At 40.9% G+C, this 17,376-nt stretch overlaps 2 protein-coding genes across 6 annotated transcripts; one reads left to right on the plus strand and one right to left on the minus strand.

The window, feature by feature from the left end:
* The first annotated feature begins 425 nt into the window (after nt 1–425).
* Nucleotides 426–8,787, plus strand: LOC123484351 (troponin T, slow skeletal muscle-like). Of its 5 annotated transcripts, none has more exons than XM_045214580.1 (12): nt 426–485; nt 3,158–3,190; nt 3,314–3,327; nt 5,326–5,350; nt 5,771–5,843; nt 6,097–6,213; nt 6,512–6,589; nt 6,752–6,865; nt 7,083–7,192; nt 7,584–7,674; nt 7,785–7,825; nt 8,713–8,787. In XM_045214580.1, the coding sequence occupies exons 2-12, from the start codon at nt 3,165–3,167 to the stop codon at nt 8,756–8,758; spliced, it is 735 nt and encodes a 244-aa protein (XP_045070515.1). In that variant the 5' UTR covers nt 426–485; nt 3,158–3,164; the 3' UTR covers nt 8,759–8,787. The 5 variants fall into 5 exon arrangements, with proteins under 5 accessions (XP_045070515.1, XP_045070516.1, XP_045070512.1 ...); XM_045214581.1 differs by having other exon boundaries at nt 5,771–5,831; XM_045214577.1 differs by having other exon boundaries at nt 8,695–8,778.
* Nucleotides 8,776–16,911, minus strand: LOC123484350 (dynein axonemal assembly factor 3-like). The gene is made up of 12 exons (XM_045214576.1): nt 16,851–16,911; nt 16,270–16,355; nt 15,542–15,648; nt 15,236–15,329; nt 14,878–15,032; nt 14,444–14,632; nt 11,999–12,121; nt 11,684–11,806; nt 10,382–10,544; nt 10,036–10,150; nt 9,716–9,790; nt 8,776–9,425 (listed from the first exon to the last, which is right to left on the minus strand). Exons 2-12 carry the CDS (start codon nt 16,352–16,354, stop codon nt 9,287–9,289), a joined length of 1,368 nt encoding a protein of 455 aa, XP_045070511.1. The 5' UTR covers nt 16,355; nt 16,851–16,911; the 3' UTR covers nt 8,776–9,286.
* Between the last annotated feature and the right edge of the window lie 465 nt (nt 16,912–17,376).

A 17,376-nucleotide genomic window follows, 5' to 3' on the forward strand; every position in this document is an offset into this window, starting at 1 on the left:
TTCTTACTGGTGAATTAAGTGTGAAACTGGTAGGTGAATCAAATACTTATGTCATGCAATAAAATGCAAATTAATTACTTAAAAACCATACAATGTGATTTTCTGGATTTTTGTTTTAGATTCTGTCTCTCACAGTTGAAGTGTACCTATGATAAAAATTACAGACCTCTACATGCTTTGTAAGTAAGACAACCTGCAAAATCGGCAGTGTATCAAATACTTGTTCTCCCCACTGTACGCACGCAAACACTGAGTAGGCATGCAGGCCTACAAGTGCACATATGTGCGCATACACACACGCATGCACCCAGACACGCACGCACCCACACACGCATGCACACGCACATACACACACTTTTAACTCATCGTAACCTCTCCCCTGGACCCCTATTCCCTATATAAGCCTCAGTCAGTTCTCTGCACTCCCGCTCTTCTCTCATCACCAGGAAGCACCACTGTCTTTTCCATCGTCTTTCTTGCGGCTGGTAAGACTTCTCACCCTTTTCATCGTTCTCACCATGCTGAATTTGTGTCGGAATGTTGCTTGTTGTCAGGCCATAGCAACTGTAGCTATAGCGACTCTGTAGCTAGAAGTACCTGAGAGTAAGTTATTCCCACAAGAACTATATACTTATGAGAAATGTGGCTGGTGTCATGATTCAATATGTGGTGTTGATGCCGGCAATTGTTTTTGGTGGTTGAACACTATGTCTTTGCTGAAGTTACTTGGCATGGAAGTAGTTGGATGAGCTAAACAAAATATTGTAGGCCTATTTATGGAATGTTTCTCCAACCTCTAGCATCTAACAAACTGGAAGCACTGTATGTGTATATGAACTTGTGTTCACGTGTTTTCTATGTTTAACAGTTTGTTAAATGTATGTGCACCTTCTTGTCTAAAACAAAGGCCAGGATTCATTCATGGGCGTGTTGCAACGCTGTTTGAGCCGACATCGGCAGCGTTTATCATGAATGCAATCTCATCGAACGTTGGGGAAATTGCCATTCAAAGGCACATTGCCAGTAATGCAGTGTGCTGCACTGCAACATGCCTTTGCATGAATCCTGGCCTGGGTGTTTTACTGTAATGACATTCAAACCACCAGTCCACTGTTGCTCTAAGTCAGGGATGGGCAATTCCAGTCCTCAGGGGCCAGATTGGTGTCACACGTTTGCCCCAGCCCCAGCTAACACACCTGACTCCAATAATCAACTAATCATCTTCCTTTTAGAATGCAATTATTTCAGTGAGCTGTGTTTGTTAGGGATGGGGGAAAAGTATGACACCAGTCCAGCCTCCGAGGACTGCATTTGCCCATCCCTGCTCTAAGTGATCATTCATCTGTCTCTGTCTGTCTGTCTGCATGTCTTTCCATCTATCTGTCAGTCTTTAACAGACTAACACACTGCAATAATGAAGCAATGTGATGTGATCCTTCCCCAATCCTCTGTCTGTCTTTCGTTCCAGCACCATGTTTGTTCAGTCAGACATACTGATCCATTGAGGTCAGGGCTAAATGCTAACTATGGAGGGATAGAAATGACTGGCTTGATTCCTTGATCTTCCACGTTAATGTTCTCAAAGGAAGTTGGGCTAGGCAGCTCTCCAGTTGTTGACTGTGGGGAATCTGGGGATGGTGTCGGAAAATGGTCTCACTGTTCTACTATCTGGTCTGCATTTGTCTGGATGTTTATTTATCATTAATCATTGAATCTGTATAGGCTAGGCCTATATGAATATTCGTCCAATTTTGAGTCTGATTATATACAGGATCTCCTACATTATATAAAAGAGACTTTACATTTAAACCTATTGAAATAACAAATAACTGGGATATGAATCGGTTTCCAAGTTGTGTATAAAAGGGAGAAAATGCATGTGATATACAGTCAGGTCCAAAATGATTGGCACCCTTTATAAAGATGAGCAAAAAATACTGTATAAAACTAAATAGTACAAATACTGAGTTATATTGTATGCTCAAAAAAATTGGGAAATTATATTATTTTATACTAATACAATTTCTCAGATAAATAGATTTTGTTTAACAAGTATTAATGTTTTTTTCTCAAAAAGATAGGGGTCAGAATTATTGGCACCCCTGTTTTCAATACCTTTCAATACCTCACCTTGCGAGGATAACGGCACTGAGCCATTTTCAAAATTGTTTTCTGAGACAGCCAAAGAGCTCTATTTTCATGTCATATGACCATAGCACCGGTTCCAATCTAAGTGCCAATGCTGTTTAGCAAACTTTAGGCGTTTACATTTATTGGATGACATGAAAATAGAGCTCTTTGGCCACACACACCAGTGGTGGGTTTGGCGTCGAAATGAGAACACATATGCAGAAAATAACCCCATACCTACTGTAAAATATGGTGGTGGGTCGTTGATGGTCCTGGGGCCCTTTTTAAGGTCAAATGCATCATTAGCTCTACCCAGAACCAGGACATTTTAGCCAAAAAAACCTGGCTGAAACTTGGACGCAAGTGGATCTTCCAGCAAGACAATAACACATAGCATACATAAAAATCCACAAATAAATGGTTAATTGACCACAAAATGAACATTTTGCAATGGCCATCTCAGTCTCCGGACTTGAACCCCATTTAAAACCTGTGGTTTGAATTGAAGAGGGCAGTCCATGGGCACAGATGAATGATATCAAGGATCTGGAATTATTTATGTATAGAGGAATGGTCTAAGATCCCTTCCAATGTGTTCTCCAATACATAAAACATTTTAGAAAAAGGCTAAGTGCCGTAATCTTTTTGAGAGAAAAAATGTATTACTTGTTTAACTAAATCTATTTCTCTGAGCAATTGTATTAGTATAAAATTCTATACATTTTCCTATTTATTTATTTTGCATACAATATAGCTCAGTATTTGTATAATTTGGAATGGGGGCCCATCCAAATCCCTTCCATCTTGCTGTCACTCTTGTAAATTAAATAAACTGAGTGGAATTCCGTGGCTGATGCCCCTCTTATCCTGGGCAACTTGATACCGCCACACCCTCAGCCTCTCTGTCCCCTTCTATTCCATTATCTACAATGGTCTTTCCCTCATCTTGCCTTCGCAATAAAAACATCTTCCCACGTTTACCCTTATAGTTTTTTTTATTTTTATCTCTCTCTCCCTCTCTCTTCAGAGTAACTATGTCTGACATAGAGGAAGAGAATGAGTGAGTAATCGTCAACTATTCTAATTCAAAGAACTATTAGTGATATTCTATAACTACATTTTAATACTTTGTGTTGTTAATATGTATTTAAAACTGATAACGCGTATTTTCTCTTTTTTTAAGGGATCAGCAGGAGGGTAAGGCTATTTTCTGTCACGTTTCATTGTCTCATTGTCACCCACTCCTCTCTTATATGTAATTTTTATCACCTACTTGCTCCACAGAGGAAGAGGAGGAAGGAGGTTAGTCACAACTGTATGTTGACATCATCCTTGATATTACACATCCTCACAATATTATTAGTCCATTTAGACCCTGAAACATTACAGTGAATGCCCCCAAACGATCTCTCTAGAAGGGACATAATACGCACCTCTCTGATTCAGAGGGGTTGGGTTAAATGCGGAAGACACATTTCAGTTGAATGCCCCCTGTTTCTCCCTCTCACCTGTCTCTCCCTGGGCCTTTCCTGGGTGGATCCTGGTGAACAGAGCCAGAGCATTCAGAGAACACAGAGTGTCAAGGTATTGTACACCAGTAGTGGTGTGTGGGTAAAATCACAGGGGAAGCCAGGGAAAAAAGCATTATTACAACCTATGTGTTATGATAATTGTGTTGTTTAATCTTTAACCTGTTAGTTCATATGCCTTTCCACCATGATATATTGGCCTAAGGCCGAGACAATTAGAAGACACAGTGGCAGAACAAATTCAACCACACCTTTGTTTCATCACAAAACCGGAGAGCAAAATCTGTCCGGTGAAGTCCACAAAGCATATTGCATGTAACAAACAGTTACATGACCTACAACATGGTCAAACAAGTTAATGTTTCCAACATTTTCGGACTATTAAAATACTATTGATTTAGAACCACGGAGAGTTACCGCAATTCGCAAAAAAAACAGGCGTTGCCTCCACTATTCCAGCACCCTTTCAACTTCAGCATTTCAACATCATCTAATCACCTATGCTTAGTCTAATACAATGACAACTAAAAGATACCAAAAACGATTTAGTCCAATCAATGTAAGCTAAATATGATGTGGCTGTCTGTAAGGGTTGGTGTGAGGTGTGACCGACCCAGGTGCGGTGCAGGATAGACAGTAGGCAGTAGGCAGAGATGGTGGAACAAGGATCTTTACTGGTGGTCCCGAAGCCAGGATACAAAACAACAGACTTAACACGATAAAAGAAAGGTGGAGCAAATAAGTCTCCAAAAACAGGCTGACAGCCAAAATACGAAATAGTAACTACGACTGAAATAATAAAGAAACAGGGAGAACAATTCTCAAGAACCTGTACATACTTCTCCGATCAGACACTGATTAGTACTGCTGAGCGTAGAGAAACTAGCAGAGAAGACTGAGCAAGGGAACACAGGGAAGTGAGGGCATAAATACACAGGTGAACAAGTAGACACAGGTGACACCAATAGGATCATGATTAGTCCAGACGGTGAGTGAGAAGGTGCCTAAGGTTGTCGGAGGAGGACACCTAGTGGATCGCTCCGGAACTGCGACACCCTCCTGTAACAGCGGTCCATGGTACTGATTTCTGTGTGTGTGCTTGCGTGTAGAAAAAAACATGCTGACTCACCCTACTTGTAGTGAAACGCCAATGCCATCCACCTCTTTCATGTTCCCTAAACGGTCTATGACTCTGTCATACAGTACATGCTTTTAGTTTTTGTTGTGCTAAAATGCTCGCTAGCTAACTTCCTTTCATGGGCAACGATGCGCCAGGCCAGTTAGTTAACATTAGCCTACTACATCTAGCTACATGTTGAACTTCCATCCTCTCAGGCCAGGGGCACAATGTATGAATTTATGGTTGGATCAGAATCGCCGTTATAATCATTGGCCAGTATGGAGAATTAAGTAAAACCACAAGTTCAAATCCCTATCTCCATCCATGGCTAATTTAGGAAAGGGACGATTTTAGCTAGCTAGCTAGCCACCGGAGGACAATGACACAACAAGATGCAACAATTCAAGTTTTTTTCTGTCAATGGCAAAAATGTCCCACTCAACCCAATTACCTACTAGGAAGTTGAAATCCACCAATGCAAAGTATTAGTTGTGTTTTGGTTTGTTATTGATTTTCTCTGTCATTTCTTTTATGCCTTGTATTAAGAAGAAGAGGAACGTCCTAAATACAAGTATGTCTGTCTTCACAAGTAAACAGTTACTGCTAAATTTGTGAATTAAATCGTGTTTCCTTTTCTTTTGAGGATTTGCTGTGTCATGACACAGAACACTTGGGGTCGGTTTCCCAGACAGATTAGTCCTCATTAAAACGTGTATATATTGAAAGCACTTTTTAGTCCAGGACTAGGCCTAATCTGTGTCTGGTAAAACCGTACCCTGAAGTCTGATTTCATATTGTATCTGAATACAAAGCATATAATTAAATCTAACAATTTTAATTGAATGTATCTTTTACAGTACAAAGTGCAACATGCACAGTTTAACAGAGGCAAATACTTGAGTAGTAATTTAAGTATATTTAGTAGTTTGGCATTTAGGTTGTCAGTGTGTTTAATCCTGATGTAAATCACTTACTTCATCTTGTTTTACAGGCCCATGGTCTCCCAGCTCGCTGCCCCCAAAAATCCTGAGGGGGATAGGGTGGACTTTGATGTGAGCCGACATGTGGGTTTTACCCATAGAGATAAAAATCTTTATCTCTGTTTTTTTTCCATATTATTTTCTGATCGCACTTACAGTTTCCCAGACCCATATTAATCTTAGTCCTGAACTAAAAAGCATTCTCAATAGTCTCCAATGAAAATGCTTATTAGTCCAGGACTAAGCTTAATGTGGGTTGGGGAAAATGGTCCCTTATGTATATATAGATCATTTTATTGATTTACTACTTGTATTCATTAACTCTGGTTTGTGACAGGACATCCACAGGAAGAGAATGGAGAAGGATCTTCTGGAGCTGCAGACCCTGATCGACGTCCATTTTGACCAGAGGAAGAAAGAGGAGGAAGAACTCATTGGGCTCAAGGACAGGATTGTAGGTCAATCACCCCATCGCTCTCTCACTCTCTCTCTCTCTTTCTCGCTCTCTCTCCTCTATCCTGTATGTTTTGTTTAATGTTTCATTTAATGTGCTTGTTGCAGGCATCTCTCTCGCTCTCTCTCTATAGTGTATACAGTATATACATCCATTCTCCATGGACAGGTCTATGTCTGGGAATAATGTATGTATGTGTGTTTAGAGAAAGGCTGATATGTGATTAGTGTAGTGGTATGTATAAATTAAGGTATTAATTGCTATTACGAGACGAGTATGCACTTGGTTTCTATTCCAGGAGAACCGCAGATCAGAGAGAGCAGAGCAGCAGCGTGTGCGAGCGGAAAAAGAACGGGACAGACAGACGAGAATTGCGGTAGGCCTAAGCCGCAATACAGAGCATCTGCTTAAGCTAGCACTATCGAGGCACCTGTTATAAATGTTCATTGGCAGACAAAAACAATTAGTCACATAAATCAATTGAATGCGCGTTGATATGATAAAACTATTGTACAAATATTAGATTTTTGGTACTCAGGAAGAGCGGCAGAGGAAGGAGGATGAGGAAGCCAAGAAAAGGGCAGATGACGACGCCAAGAAGAAGAAAGTGCTCTCTAACATGGGGGCTCACTTTGGGGGTTTCTTGGCAAAGGTCAGAATGCTAATGATATTGTAGACAAAGATGCTAGTGGAATAGGTCTTAAGCATAACCTTTACCAATGCTAACACTTTGTTGGTTGTAAGCATTTACAGTATACTGCAGGTGCTTTAGTTTGTGTGTGTATAAAATATGTGTTAACTAAATTAACCCTCGTAGTGCTGGTTTATTCACTTATTCAGTTGTGGGAGATGATGTTGTCCCCCCCCAGGCAGAACAGAGGAGAGGGAAGAGACAAACAGGGAGGGAGATCAAGAAGAAGACACTGGCGGAGAGACGCAAACCCCTCGCCATTGACAACCTGAGAGAGGACGGCCTGAGGTCAGTGATATCCTTTTCGGACTACTGAGCTAAGCTGAGCCGAGCTGTACTGCGCTGGCCTGGTTACGCATCTATCATAGGTCCTGCACCGTGCTGCTTAAGATTAAAGGACAATTTGGAAAGAAAATAACTGAGTTAGCCCAGTACGGTCGGGTTGGGATGATAGTATGAAAAGTGAATTAATGTCCTCTTAGAGATTGGAATTGATTATTTAAACTGTTGTTGAAGCAGTGAAAGAGGATACTTGAAATCTGAGCCAGAGCCTTCAAATGGAATAGTAGGCCTCAATGAACTTCACTTGCATTATCAAAGTCCTTGTTCTCCTGAGTGAATGAAGGTTGAGAGTACAAGTCCTCCTTCTCCAACTCCTAATGCCCTGTGTCTCTCTCAGGGAGAGAGCTAAAGAGATGTGGGAGTGGATTTACCAGCTCGAGTCAGACAAATTTGACCTGACTGAAAAGACGAGACGACAGAAATACGAGGTGAGGAGACCGCGATTGTACACCACAGTTATTTATGTCCTCTTTAGTCTGGTTAGCCCTTAAAGTATTTTATATGTGTATTGAAATGCCTTTTATTTAATTTTTTGCAGATAAACGTTCTTCTGAATAGAATTTCTCATGCCCAGAAATTGTAAGTGGATTTCTGCAATTCTGTCTGCCTTACCACTGAATGTTTATAGCACATATATTAAAGTCAGCGGCCAGTAGGAAAACAACATATTTTAGAGCTCTTTGCAGGTTATATGACAATTTGCATACTATGCAAACGCCTCAAACGTTGACTGTGTCCTCTAATACCTGAAAACAGACTAGGGTTAGAGGACAGGAAATGTAGGTTCTGCAAGGATATATTTAGCATACACTGAGTGTACAAAACATTTCCATGAACAGGTGAATCCAGTTGAAAGCTATGATCTATTATTGATGTCACTTTTTAAATCCACTTCAATCAGTGTAGATGAAGGGAGGAGACAGGTTAAATAATACTTTTTAACCCCAATTGAGGCATGGATTGTGTATGTGTGCCATTCAGAGGGTGAATGGACAAGACAACAAATATAAGTGCCTTTGAACGGGGTATGGTAGTAGGTGCCAGGCGCACCAGTTTGTGTCAAAATCTGCAACACTGCTGGGTTTTTCATGCTCAACAGTTTCCCGAGTGTATCAATAATGGTCCACCACCCGAAGGACATCCAGCCAACTTGACACAACTGTGGGAAGCATTGGAGTCAACATGGGCCAGCATCCTTGTGAAATGCTTTTGACACCTTAGAGTCCATTGAGATGGGTTTATATTTAAGCAATAAGGCACGAGGGGGTGTGGTATATGGCCAATATACCACGGCTAAGGGCTGTTCTTATGCACGACGCGTCGCGGAGTGCCTGGACACAGATCATCGCCATGGTATATTGGCCATATACCACAATCCCCCGAGGTGCCTTATTGCTATTATAAACTGGTTACCAAAGTTTTGACTCTATGCTTTTTTCACACCCAAGCTCCCTCTATCTCTGCAGTAAAAAGGTCCATGGTAAGGGAAAGGTCGGGGGTCGCTGGAAGTGAGCACACAGTGGAAGCAGTGAAGAAAGAAGACCATATATTCTGTTTCAGGAAAGCGTTACAAAAACAATGTCTCAACATTTTTCTCTTGAACTCATTGAGCTGACACTATTTAATGTGTGACATTAACTGAAACAAATTCTATGTATTACTGTACTCATTAAAACGTGTATATATTTAACAAAACAAGTTATCTTTACTTCTGTAACACTAGAGGGAATTGGGTATGTAGGCTACATATGGGTACAACTCACCTACATGTCCATGGAATCACTTGTGAAGCAGACATGCTCTCATTTAATAGGCAATTTACAGAAGATCAAAACAGATGGATCAACAGGCCTAAAATGTGATTGAACTCTCACAAAATGTTACCTTTGCTTTCAATCAGCTTTTAACAGAATTGTCTCTTCTGTACATATTTTCAGTATATGGCTCTGCCCCTCTTGCAGTACTGGATACCTACCTAGTCAAACTAACTTGAAGTGTCAGAGGAGTAAAGCATAGAGTGCCTGATGGAATAGAACATATTCACTCCTTCTGTAATGTGAACGTGGCATAAACATCACTCTTCTCCTCCCGTGAGGGCTCAAACCCCGCCTCTTTGGCGATGTCACCAACTTTCTCAGCAAACCCCACCTCCTGCTCCTTGGTAAGATCCAATAGGTACCTGAGACATATGGAGAGGACACAGTCACTGAACAGCCCATCATCATACACACCTCAAACACAGGAAAAATGGATTGGAAAAATCATGACCTGTCAACAGCAGCAAATCACCCATTGACAATGTGTATATTCTTATGTTAATTACAATTAAAAGTATGATATGCAATTAACCAATTATTGTGTGGGTGAATACAAACTGATTTGCAAATACAGTGAAATACAATGAGCGTTGCACAATGAGTGAAATACAACAAGTAAATGGCAACAGTCACAAGTATGACAGACACTCACTTGGCCAGCTCCACCACGAGCGCGGCTTTGGGTGCAGCAATCTGTCTCAGTGTCGGGCTCAAATGGTGCACCATACTTCACAGTGAAGAAGAGGAAGGAGGAAGAGAGAGAGATACAGGCTGTAAAACTCACTGGCAGCAGAACGGTGGAACCACAGTAACCCTCACTGCTCGAGTGACGATCCCAAGAAGGTATTGCGTTTAACATAATACATTGTTCCTCATTCCAGGTCATGGAGTTCACAATGGTAATAGGTTTTTATAAATACGCTTGTGTGATAATCAATGTTTTGAAATGAACAAGGAGTGTTGCTGGAGTACCTGGCAGCACAGTAGATGCTGTTGAAAAAGTGGGAGTATTTCTGTTTCTCTGGCAGTTTAGAGAGAGAATCCAGGGGCAGGAAAGTCACTGACACCCCATTCAGGTGCATGAGCTCTGAAAGTGTTTTATTGTATAAGATAAAATAAATAGAAATAATACAATTAATTTTACAGGATAAAATACATAGTGCAATAGTGGGTTGTACAGTATTTTACTGTGTCAGGTATATGGTATAATACTTTGCAGTCAACACCAACATTATAGGCTATATACTTTAGCTTAGTGCAGCAGGACATAGTATATGACAGTGTTTTTCAAGGCAATGTTCAGCATTGGGAGTTTTACCGTTGATTTGTGATTTGTGATGAGCTTCAGGTTGTGACGCTGGCTCCACTGTTACAAGGGCTTTCCCCTCCTCACTGCATGGCTGAGCAGGGGGAGTGCCCCCTCTACTGGACAAAGACTTGAACAACGCCTGCACGTTCACATACGAGATATCCTGGGCTGTCTGTCAGCGATGGAGAGAAAGTGGCATGAGAGAGGAAAATAAATGCACACATTTTAAATCATATCTCTAGCTAGGTTTCCATTCATTTGTCGAAAGATTTTCAAGCGAATATTCTAATATTCGATCGATATGCACATTTTACCGGCAGAGGTGTGTTTCCATCAAACTGTGTAATGATGTAGTGTACATAACAAAATTTGCCGCAAAACTTTTCATTTACCGAATAAAGCGAAAGTAAAAACGAAAGTTTGTGTTTCCATCCCATTTTTAACTCTATCAATGGTTTTACCACAAAAAGTATTGCGATAAACAGCAAATTAGCCCACTCGAGTCTGGAGGACACATGCATTTTAGCCAACGGCTCGCAGATACAGTGCAGAGGGTACATGATGAGATTATGGATAAGAGAAAGATCCCACTGGGCACACACTGGTTGAATCAACATTGTTTCCACGTCATTTCAACGAAATTACGTTGAACCAATGTAGAATAGACGTTGAATTGACATCTGTGCCCAGTGCGATAATTCTCAATTGGCAGCCAAGCACTGATCATGTCACCAGCAAACAAATTAGGACCCTCAATATATTTATTGGAAATGAGCATCAAGCTCATCACCGTGCACTGTCACCACCCTGTGAAGTTCATCAATTTATAGCCTACTTTGCATGCTTTTCCAAGTCGTAGTGGCAGGACCACACAACATAGCATCAAGTGACTGCAGTTTACTTCGACATGACAGTTTTCAACAATTGTGCCAAAAAGCGGTTCCACTGCCATTTGTCGCATGATTTATTTCCCAACATTGTCAACATTTAGGAAAGTTTACTGACAATTTGCTGTTTCCATCAAGCCTGTCGTGAGTTTTTTATCCGACAGGTACTTTATGCATAAACATGGTTAGATGAAAACATGGTTTCTCATAAAAAACACAAACATACATACATACATACATACAGTATCTCATAGGCTCATCTAACAGGATACAGACATAAAGCTGAATTATTTATGAGATATATTATTTGGATATACCTCAGGCATGATCTACTCAATATCAAAACTTCAACAATAAATACAATATTATTACAAGTTAATACAAAGAATTGCAATGTTTAGACAATGTTATTACATGTTATTACCTTGACGTGTTGCCCATTCTGTTTCTGCAGCAGTTTCTCGTCATCTGTCTCGATGCCAAAGGAGAGGTAAGGACTGGACACAATGTCTCCCCAGTATCCCCTCATTGCCATTTTGTCACCCCTCTATACACAGGCACGCATGCACATGCACACACACACACACACACACACACACACACACACACACACACACACACACACACACACACACACACAGGGAATAAGAGGGTAATGATACACCACCATTCTTTACCACAACATTGCCATTGCCAAAATCGTCAAAATGATAGTTTTACCAAAGAAACAATAACTTACATGACTGAATACTCGCATGGAGAGTAAGCTCTCATTCGCCATTTGGTAGATGCCCTCCCTCATCTCAAAGGCCACGCCCCACTCCCTCCATAGTTTGTAGTGCTGTTTGTTGATGACGCCACACTGAAGTGAGGAAAGAGAGGGAAAGGGAAAGAACATTAGGCCTTTGTTTCACTGACAATCAGTAGACTGAGCACAGTCAGTATTTATTTCATAGTGAACAGAAGATATCAACAGCCAGGAATCAATAAGTGTAGATAATAAACAATCTATGTCATTGTTTTGGTGTCTTTTCAGAATGTAGGAAACCAGCCATTCCATTTGTTTATCACGATCAGCTATGTTGCATGAATTTCCTTTTCTATAATAATATAATAATATGCCATTTAGCAGACGCTTTTATCCAAAGCGACTTACAGTCATGCGTGCATACATTTTTTGTGTATGGGTGGTACCGGGGATCGAACCCACTACCTTGGCGTTACAAGCGCCGTGCTCTACCAGCTGAGCTACAGAGGACCAGGTTTTCTAACCTACAGTACCAGTCAAAAGTTTGGACACACCTACTCATTCAAGGGTTTTTCTTTATTTTTTACAAATAATAGTGAAGACATCAAAACTATGAAATAACACATATGGAATCATGTAGTAACCACAAAAGTGTTAAACAAATCAAAATATATTTTATATTTGAGATTCTTCAAATAGCCACCCTTTGCCTTGATGACAGCTTTGCACACTCTTGGCATTCTCTCAACCAGCTTCACCTGGAATGCTGTTCCAACAGTCTTGAAGGAGTTCCCACATATGCTGAGCACTTGTTGGCTGCTTTTCCTTCACTCTGCCGTCCGACTCATTCCAAACCATCTCAATTGGGTTGAGGTCGGGGGATTGTGGAGGCCAGGTCATCTGATGCAGCACTCCATCACGCTCCTTCTTGGTAAAATAGCCCTTACACAGCCTGGAGGTGTGTTGGGTCATTGTCCTGTTGAAAAACAAATGATAGTCCCACTAAGCCCAAACCAGATGGGATGGCATATCGCTGCAGAATGCTGTGGTAGCCATGCTGGTTAAGTGTGCCTTGAATTCTAAATAAATCCCAGACAGTGTCACCAGCAAAGCACCCCCACACAATAACACCTCCTCCTCCATGCTTTACGGTGGGAACTACACATGCGGCGATCATCCGTTCACCAAAACCGCGTCTCACAAAGACACAGCGGTTGGAACCAAAAATATCAAATTTGGACTCAAGACCAAAGGACAAATTTCCACCGGTCTAATGTCCATTGCTCGTGTTTCTTGGCCCAAGCAGGTCTCTTCTTCTTATTGGTGTCCTTTAGTAATGGTTTCTTTGCAGCAATTCGACCATGAAAGCCTGATTCACGCAGTCCCCTCTGAACAGTTGATGTTGAGATGTGTCTGTGACTTGAACTCTGTGAAGCATTTATTTGGGCTGCAATTTCTGAGGCTGGTAACTCTAAGGAACTTATCCTCTGCAGCAGAGGTAACTCTGGGTCTTCCATTCCTGTGGCGGTCCTCATGAGAGCCAGTTTCATCATAGCGCTTGATGGTTTTTGCGACTGCACTTAACATCCATACTCAAACAGTACAGCGGTACAGTCCACGGAATGTGGTCCAATAGGGGGGTGTTTTTAAATCGCATACCCAAACTCACACAGTCCACAAGCCGGTGAAGCAACAGTCCACAAGCCGGTGAAGCCCCCCTGGCGGTTATGCGTTGTGTTTGCATGTGTTTTCGTTCACCCTGTATGTTGTATGACCACTAGATGTCGGCATTGTACCGCTGTAAAATGATAGGTCTTTGTTAAAGAAACTTTCAAAGTTCTTGAAATGTTCCGTATTGACTGACCTTCATGTTTTAAAGTAATGATGGACTGTTGTTTCTCTTTGCTTATTTGAGCTGTTCTTGCCATAATATGGAGTTGGTCTTTTACCAAATAGGACTATCTTCTGTATACCACCCCTACCTTGTCACAACACAACTGCTTGGCTCAAACGCATTAAGAAGGAAATAAATTCCACAAATTAACTTTTAAGAAGGCACACCTGTTAATTGAAATGCATTGAGAGAATGCCAAGAGTGTGCAAAGCTGTCATCAAGGCAAAGGGTGGCTATTTGAAGAATCTCAAATATAAAATATATTTTGATTTGTTTAACACTTTTTTGGTTACTACATGATTCCATATGTGTTATTTCATAGTTTTGATGTCTCCACTATTATTCTACAATGTAAAAAATAGTAAAAATAAAGAAAAACCCTTGAATGAGTAGGTGTGTCCAAACTTTTGACTGGTAGTGTATGTCAAAGCATCCCTTGATTGTGCTGCACTATGCCACATACCTAGCCTGGTCCCAAAATGTGCCAACTTGACGATCTTTGACAGGCCATGTATAGGACCTGCAGGCTAACACATACATACCCCTTTCTGGTGTAGCTTCATGGTGAGGTCCCAGTCGAAGCAGCCCACCCTGGAGTCATAGCGGGTGCCCAGATGCTGCCGGACCCGGCCGTCCCAGGCCTTGGCTATTGATACGGGGGCAGAACGTGCAGAGGAAGGGGGGTGGATCCATTGCTTGAATATCCTGTCTAAATCATCACGCTCCTTGAACTGTTAAAGTGTAAAGGAAAAAGTTAAATGGGAATCATGGATTATGGATAATTGAAGCATTGGAAATGGTGGAAGAACACTGGTTTATAAGCTCAATGGTCATTTATCAATATAAGATTCCTCATATTCACTCCGTCCCCAAAGTTACTGTGATGGTAGATTTTATAAAAATTAGTCCTCAATTTCCAAGAATTTAGATATATACTCTGACAGATAAGTAGACAGAAAGACGGACAGTTTCTTACTCTGAGATGCGTGGTGTCCAGGCAAGGATTTGCGGGTTTTTCTAGTGTCTCAGTGACTGAGAGAGACAGTTGTGACGCCACGTGTCTCAGTGTCTCCTCTGTCTGACTGCGGACCTCACTGTTACCAAACAACTCCAGGAAAACCTCAGTCTTTTCTGGGAATACAGACACAGTATAATAAGCACACAGGGTACAATTGGATTTAAAGCTTACTTAATTAACATACTACAAGGTCTAAATGTATTGCAACATGCAAGAAAATAATGTAGTATATGCATAACATTAGTGGATATAAGGCTACTTTGATGTTTCTATTGCAGTTTCTATGGATAGTCTATGGATTATCGCTATGACTGACCGTGAAGTCCCATGCTCTCCTGGGGTGTCAGAGACAGAAAGAGGAGCAGCAGTTGTCGAGCCACTACATCCATACTATTCTCTATCACCCATATCTGCCAGGAAACAGAGACAGGTGATAGTTTATTAACCATAGACCTAATACTTGTGCTGCAAATTCAGTCCGACCACTGAAGACATGAAAGACTGAAATCCCTTGGCTTGGGCACTCAAGATGCACACGACATTAACATAGCACAATATTATGGTGTTATTGTGTTACTAACTGGGACAGACATACATTAAAGTTACAAATGTTGTAACTCACATGAAGGGTATCTGTGTCTCTCAGGCCAGCAATGGTCTTGAGTATGTGTCTTGGGTCACCACTTCCCACCAGTAAAACATTTACCTCACCCTCCTGCCTCTCTGAGCCTGAGCAAGAGAGAGAGAGAGAGAGAGAGAGAGAGAGAGAGAGACTCCACCATAAATTTTACAACAAGGGGATTGATTTACATTGGGATTAAAATGCAGCAATCTGCAATATCGCGGCGTATTATTGTTGCAAACAGCTGGCAAGACACTTACCCAATTTGGTCTGGTTAAATCTCACTCACAGTTACTACCCACTGGGCACAGACATTCAATGTAATTTCATTGAAATGACGCAGAAACAATGTTGATTCAACCAGTGTGTGCCCAGTTGTTTTGGGTAAGGGATTAATTGTGCAGTGGTTAAAACAAAAATACAACATAACATATCATTTTGCCAAATAAGAAGATAAGCTTTGGAAGCTGTAGGACTAATGATAATACTTATGTTATCTGATAATGCAGTTGACATAACATCTCCTACAATTGTATTTCTATATGTTTTAGCTATAGGGGCTACACTTCCCACGGGGAGCCAGTATGAAAAATGAATGCACTCACTAATTGTAAGTCGCTCTGGATAAGAGCGTCTGCTAAATGACTAAAATGTAAAATGTAAAAACTCTGTGGTATTTCCATAAAAAAGAACGTAGGTAAGAAAAAGGTCAGCCACGTGATTCTCACCTCTGCATAGCAGGAGGTCACGCGCAGGACTGAAGCCCCACCAGGTCACACAGCCCGCGCCCTCCATAGTTCGACCAGTGCTCATTCTGAAGACGACATGTTGTAACGTTAAATGTTTTATTTCCACTGGGTAAGTAATGTATCTTTTCCTTGTCGCCCATCAATATATAAAAATTAAAACGCTTCCTCTGGTAGCTTGCAAAAGGGTTCAGCAGTAATTTAGTTCATCAAGTTTTAACTGCACCTGAGCAAGCCAGCCACATTTCTACATAGCTTGCAAATAAGCATTGGGCTATTTTAGTAATATTCAGCGAAGCTTATTCCAAATAAATATTAGCATGCTGTTAACAAGACAAGTATAGCAATTAGTTAGATAACGTTAGATAGCTTACTAGCTAACTTTCATAGCTAGCTAGCTACAGTAACTTTCTCAAGATGTCAGACTGTGTGACTTGACTGGCAATGTTGTTACCATGCATACAAACTCATGGGCGAAGATAGATAATTTTCATCATGATGAGTTGTGGAAAGGATACAAGTCAAATACAGTTATTTTTGTCATGACATTTGGATAAACTCACCTCTCGTCAGGGCACTCTCAAACCAAACCTTTTCAGTGTAGTTTATGATGTGTTGCTAAGCAACATTTTTTCAAAGAATGAAGAGTAGCGTCCTCTATGTCCCTCTTGTGTAACTGCAGCATTTTCCATAGTTGAGAGCAGATGCATAAGAAACCCCACATTTCTTTAACATTATTATTTATTTTGTATAACTGAAGTCACTGAACAAAATTATTTATATGACTAGGCTAAATAGGGAGCATTATTTAGCACATTGACATAGCACCTCACACTGCATTTTACTTTTTTACTAACAGAAATATACTGAACAGAAATATAAACTCAGCATGCAACAATTTCATTGATTTTACTGAGTTACAGATCATTTAAGGAAATTAGTAAATTCAAATAAATTCATTAGGCCCTAATCTATGGATTTCACATGACTGGGCAGGGGCGTAGACATGGGGAGCCAGGCCCAGCCAATCAGAATTAGTTTTTCCCCACAAAAGGGCTTTATTACAGACATAAATACTCCTCAGTTTCA

This window comes from Coregonus clupeaformis, unplaced genomic scaffold, assembly GCF_020615455.1.
Source record: "Coregonus clupeaformis isolate EN_2021a unplaced genomic scaffold, ASM2061545v1 scaf0282, whole genome shotgun sequence".
Lineage (NCBI taxonomy): Eukaryota > Metazoa > Chordata > Actinopteri > Salmoniformes > Salmonidae > Coregonus > Coregonus clupeaformis.

Coding starts and splice junctions, on each gene's coding strand:
- LOC123484351 (XM_045214577.1), top strand. CDS start 3,165: ATGTCTGACATAGAGGAAGAGAATGA. Junction 5,844..6,096: donor ACTTTGATGTGAGCCGACAT/GTGGGTTTTACC, acceptor GGTTTGTGACAG/GACATCCACAGGAAGAGAAT. Junction 7,675..7,784: donor CGAGACGACAGAAATACGAG/GTGAGGAGACCG, acceptor AATTTTTTGCAG/ATAAACGTTCTTCTGAATAG.
- LOC123484350 (XM_045214576.1), bottom strand. CDS start 16,354: ATGAGCACTGGTCGAACTATGGAGGGCGCGGGCTGTGTGACCTGGTGG. Junction 15,033..15,235: donor GGAGAGCATGGGACTTCACG/GTCAGTCATAGC, acceptor CTGTATTCCCAG/AAAAGACTGAGGTTTTCCTG. Junction 9,426..9,715: donor CTCGTGGTGGAGCTGGCCAA/GTGAGTGTCTGT, acceptor CATATGTCTCAG/GTACCTATTGGATCTTACCA.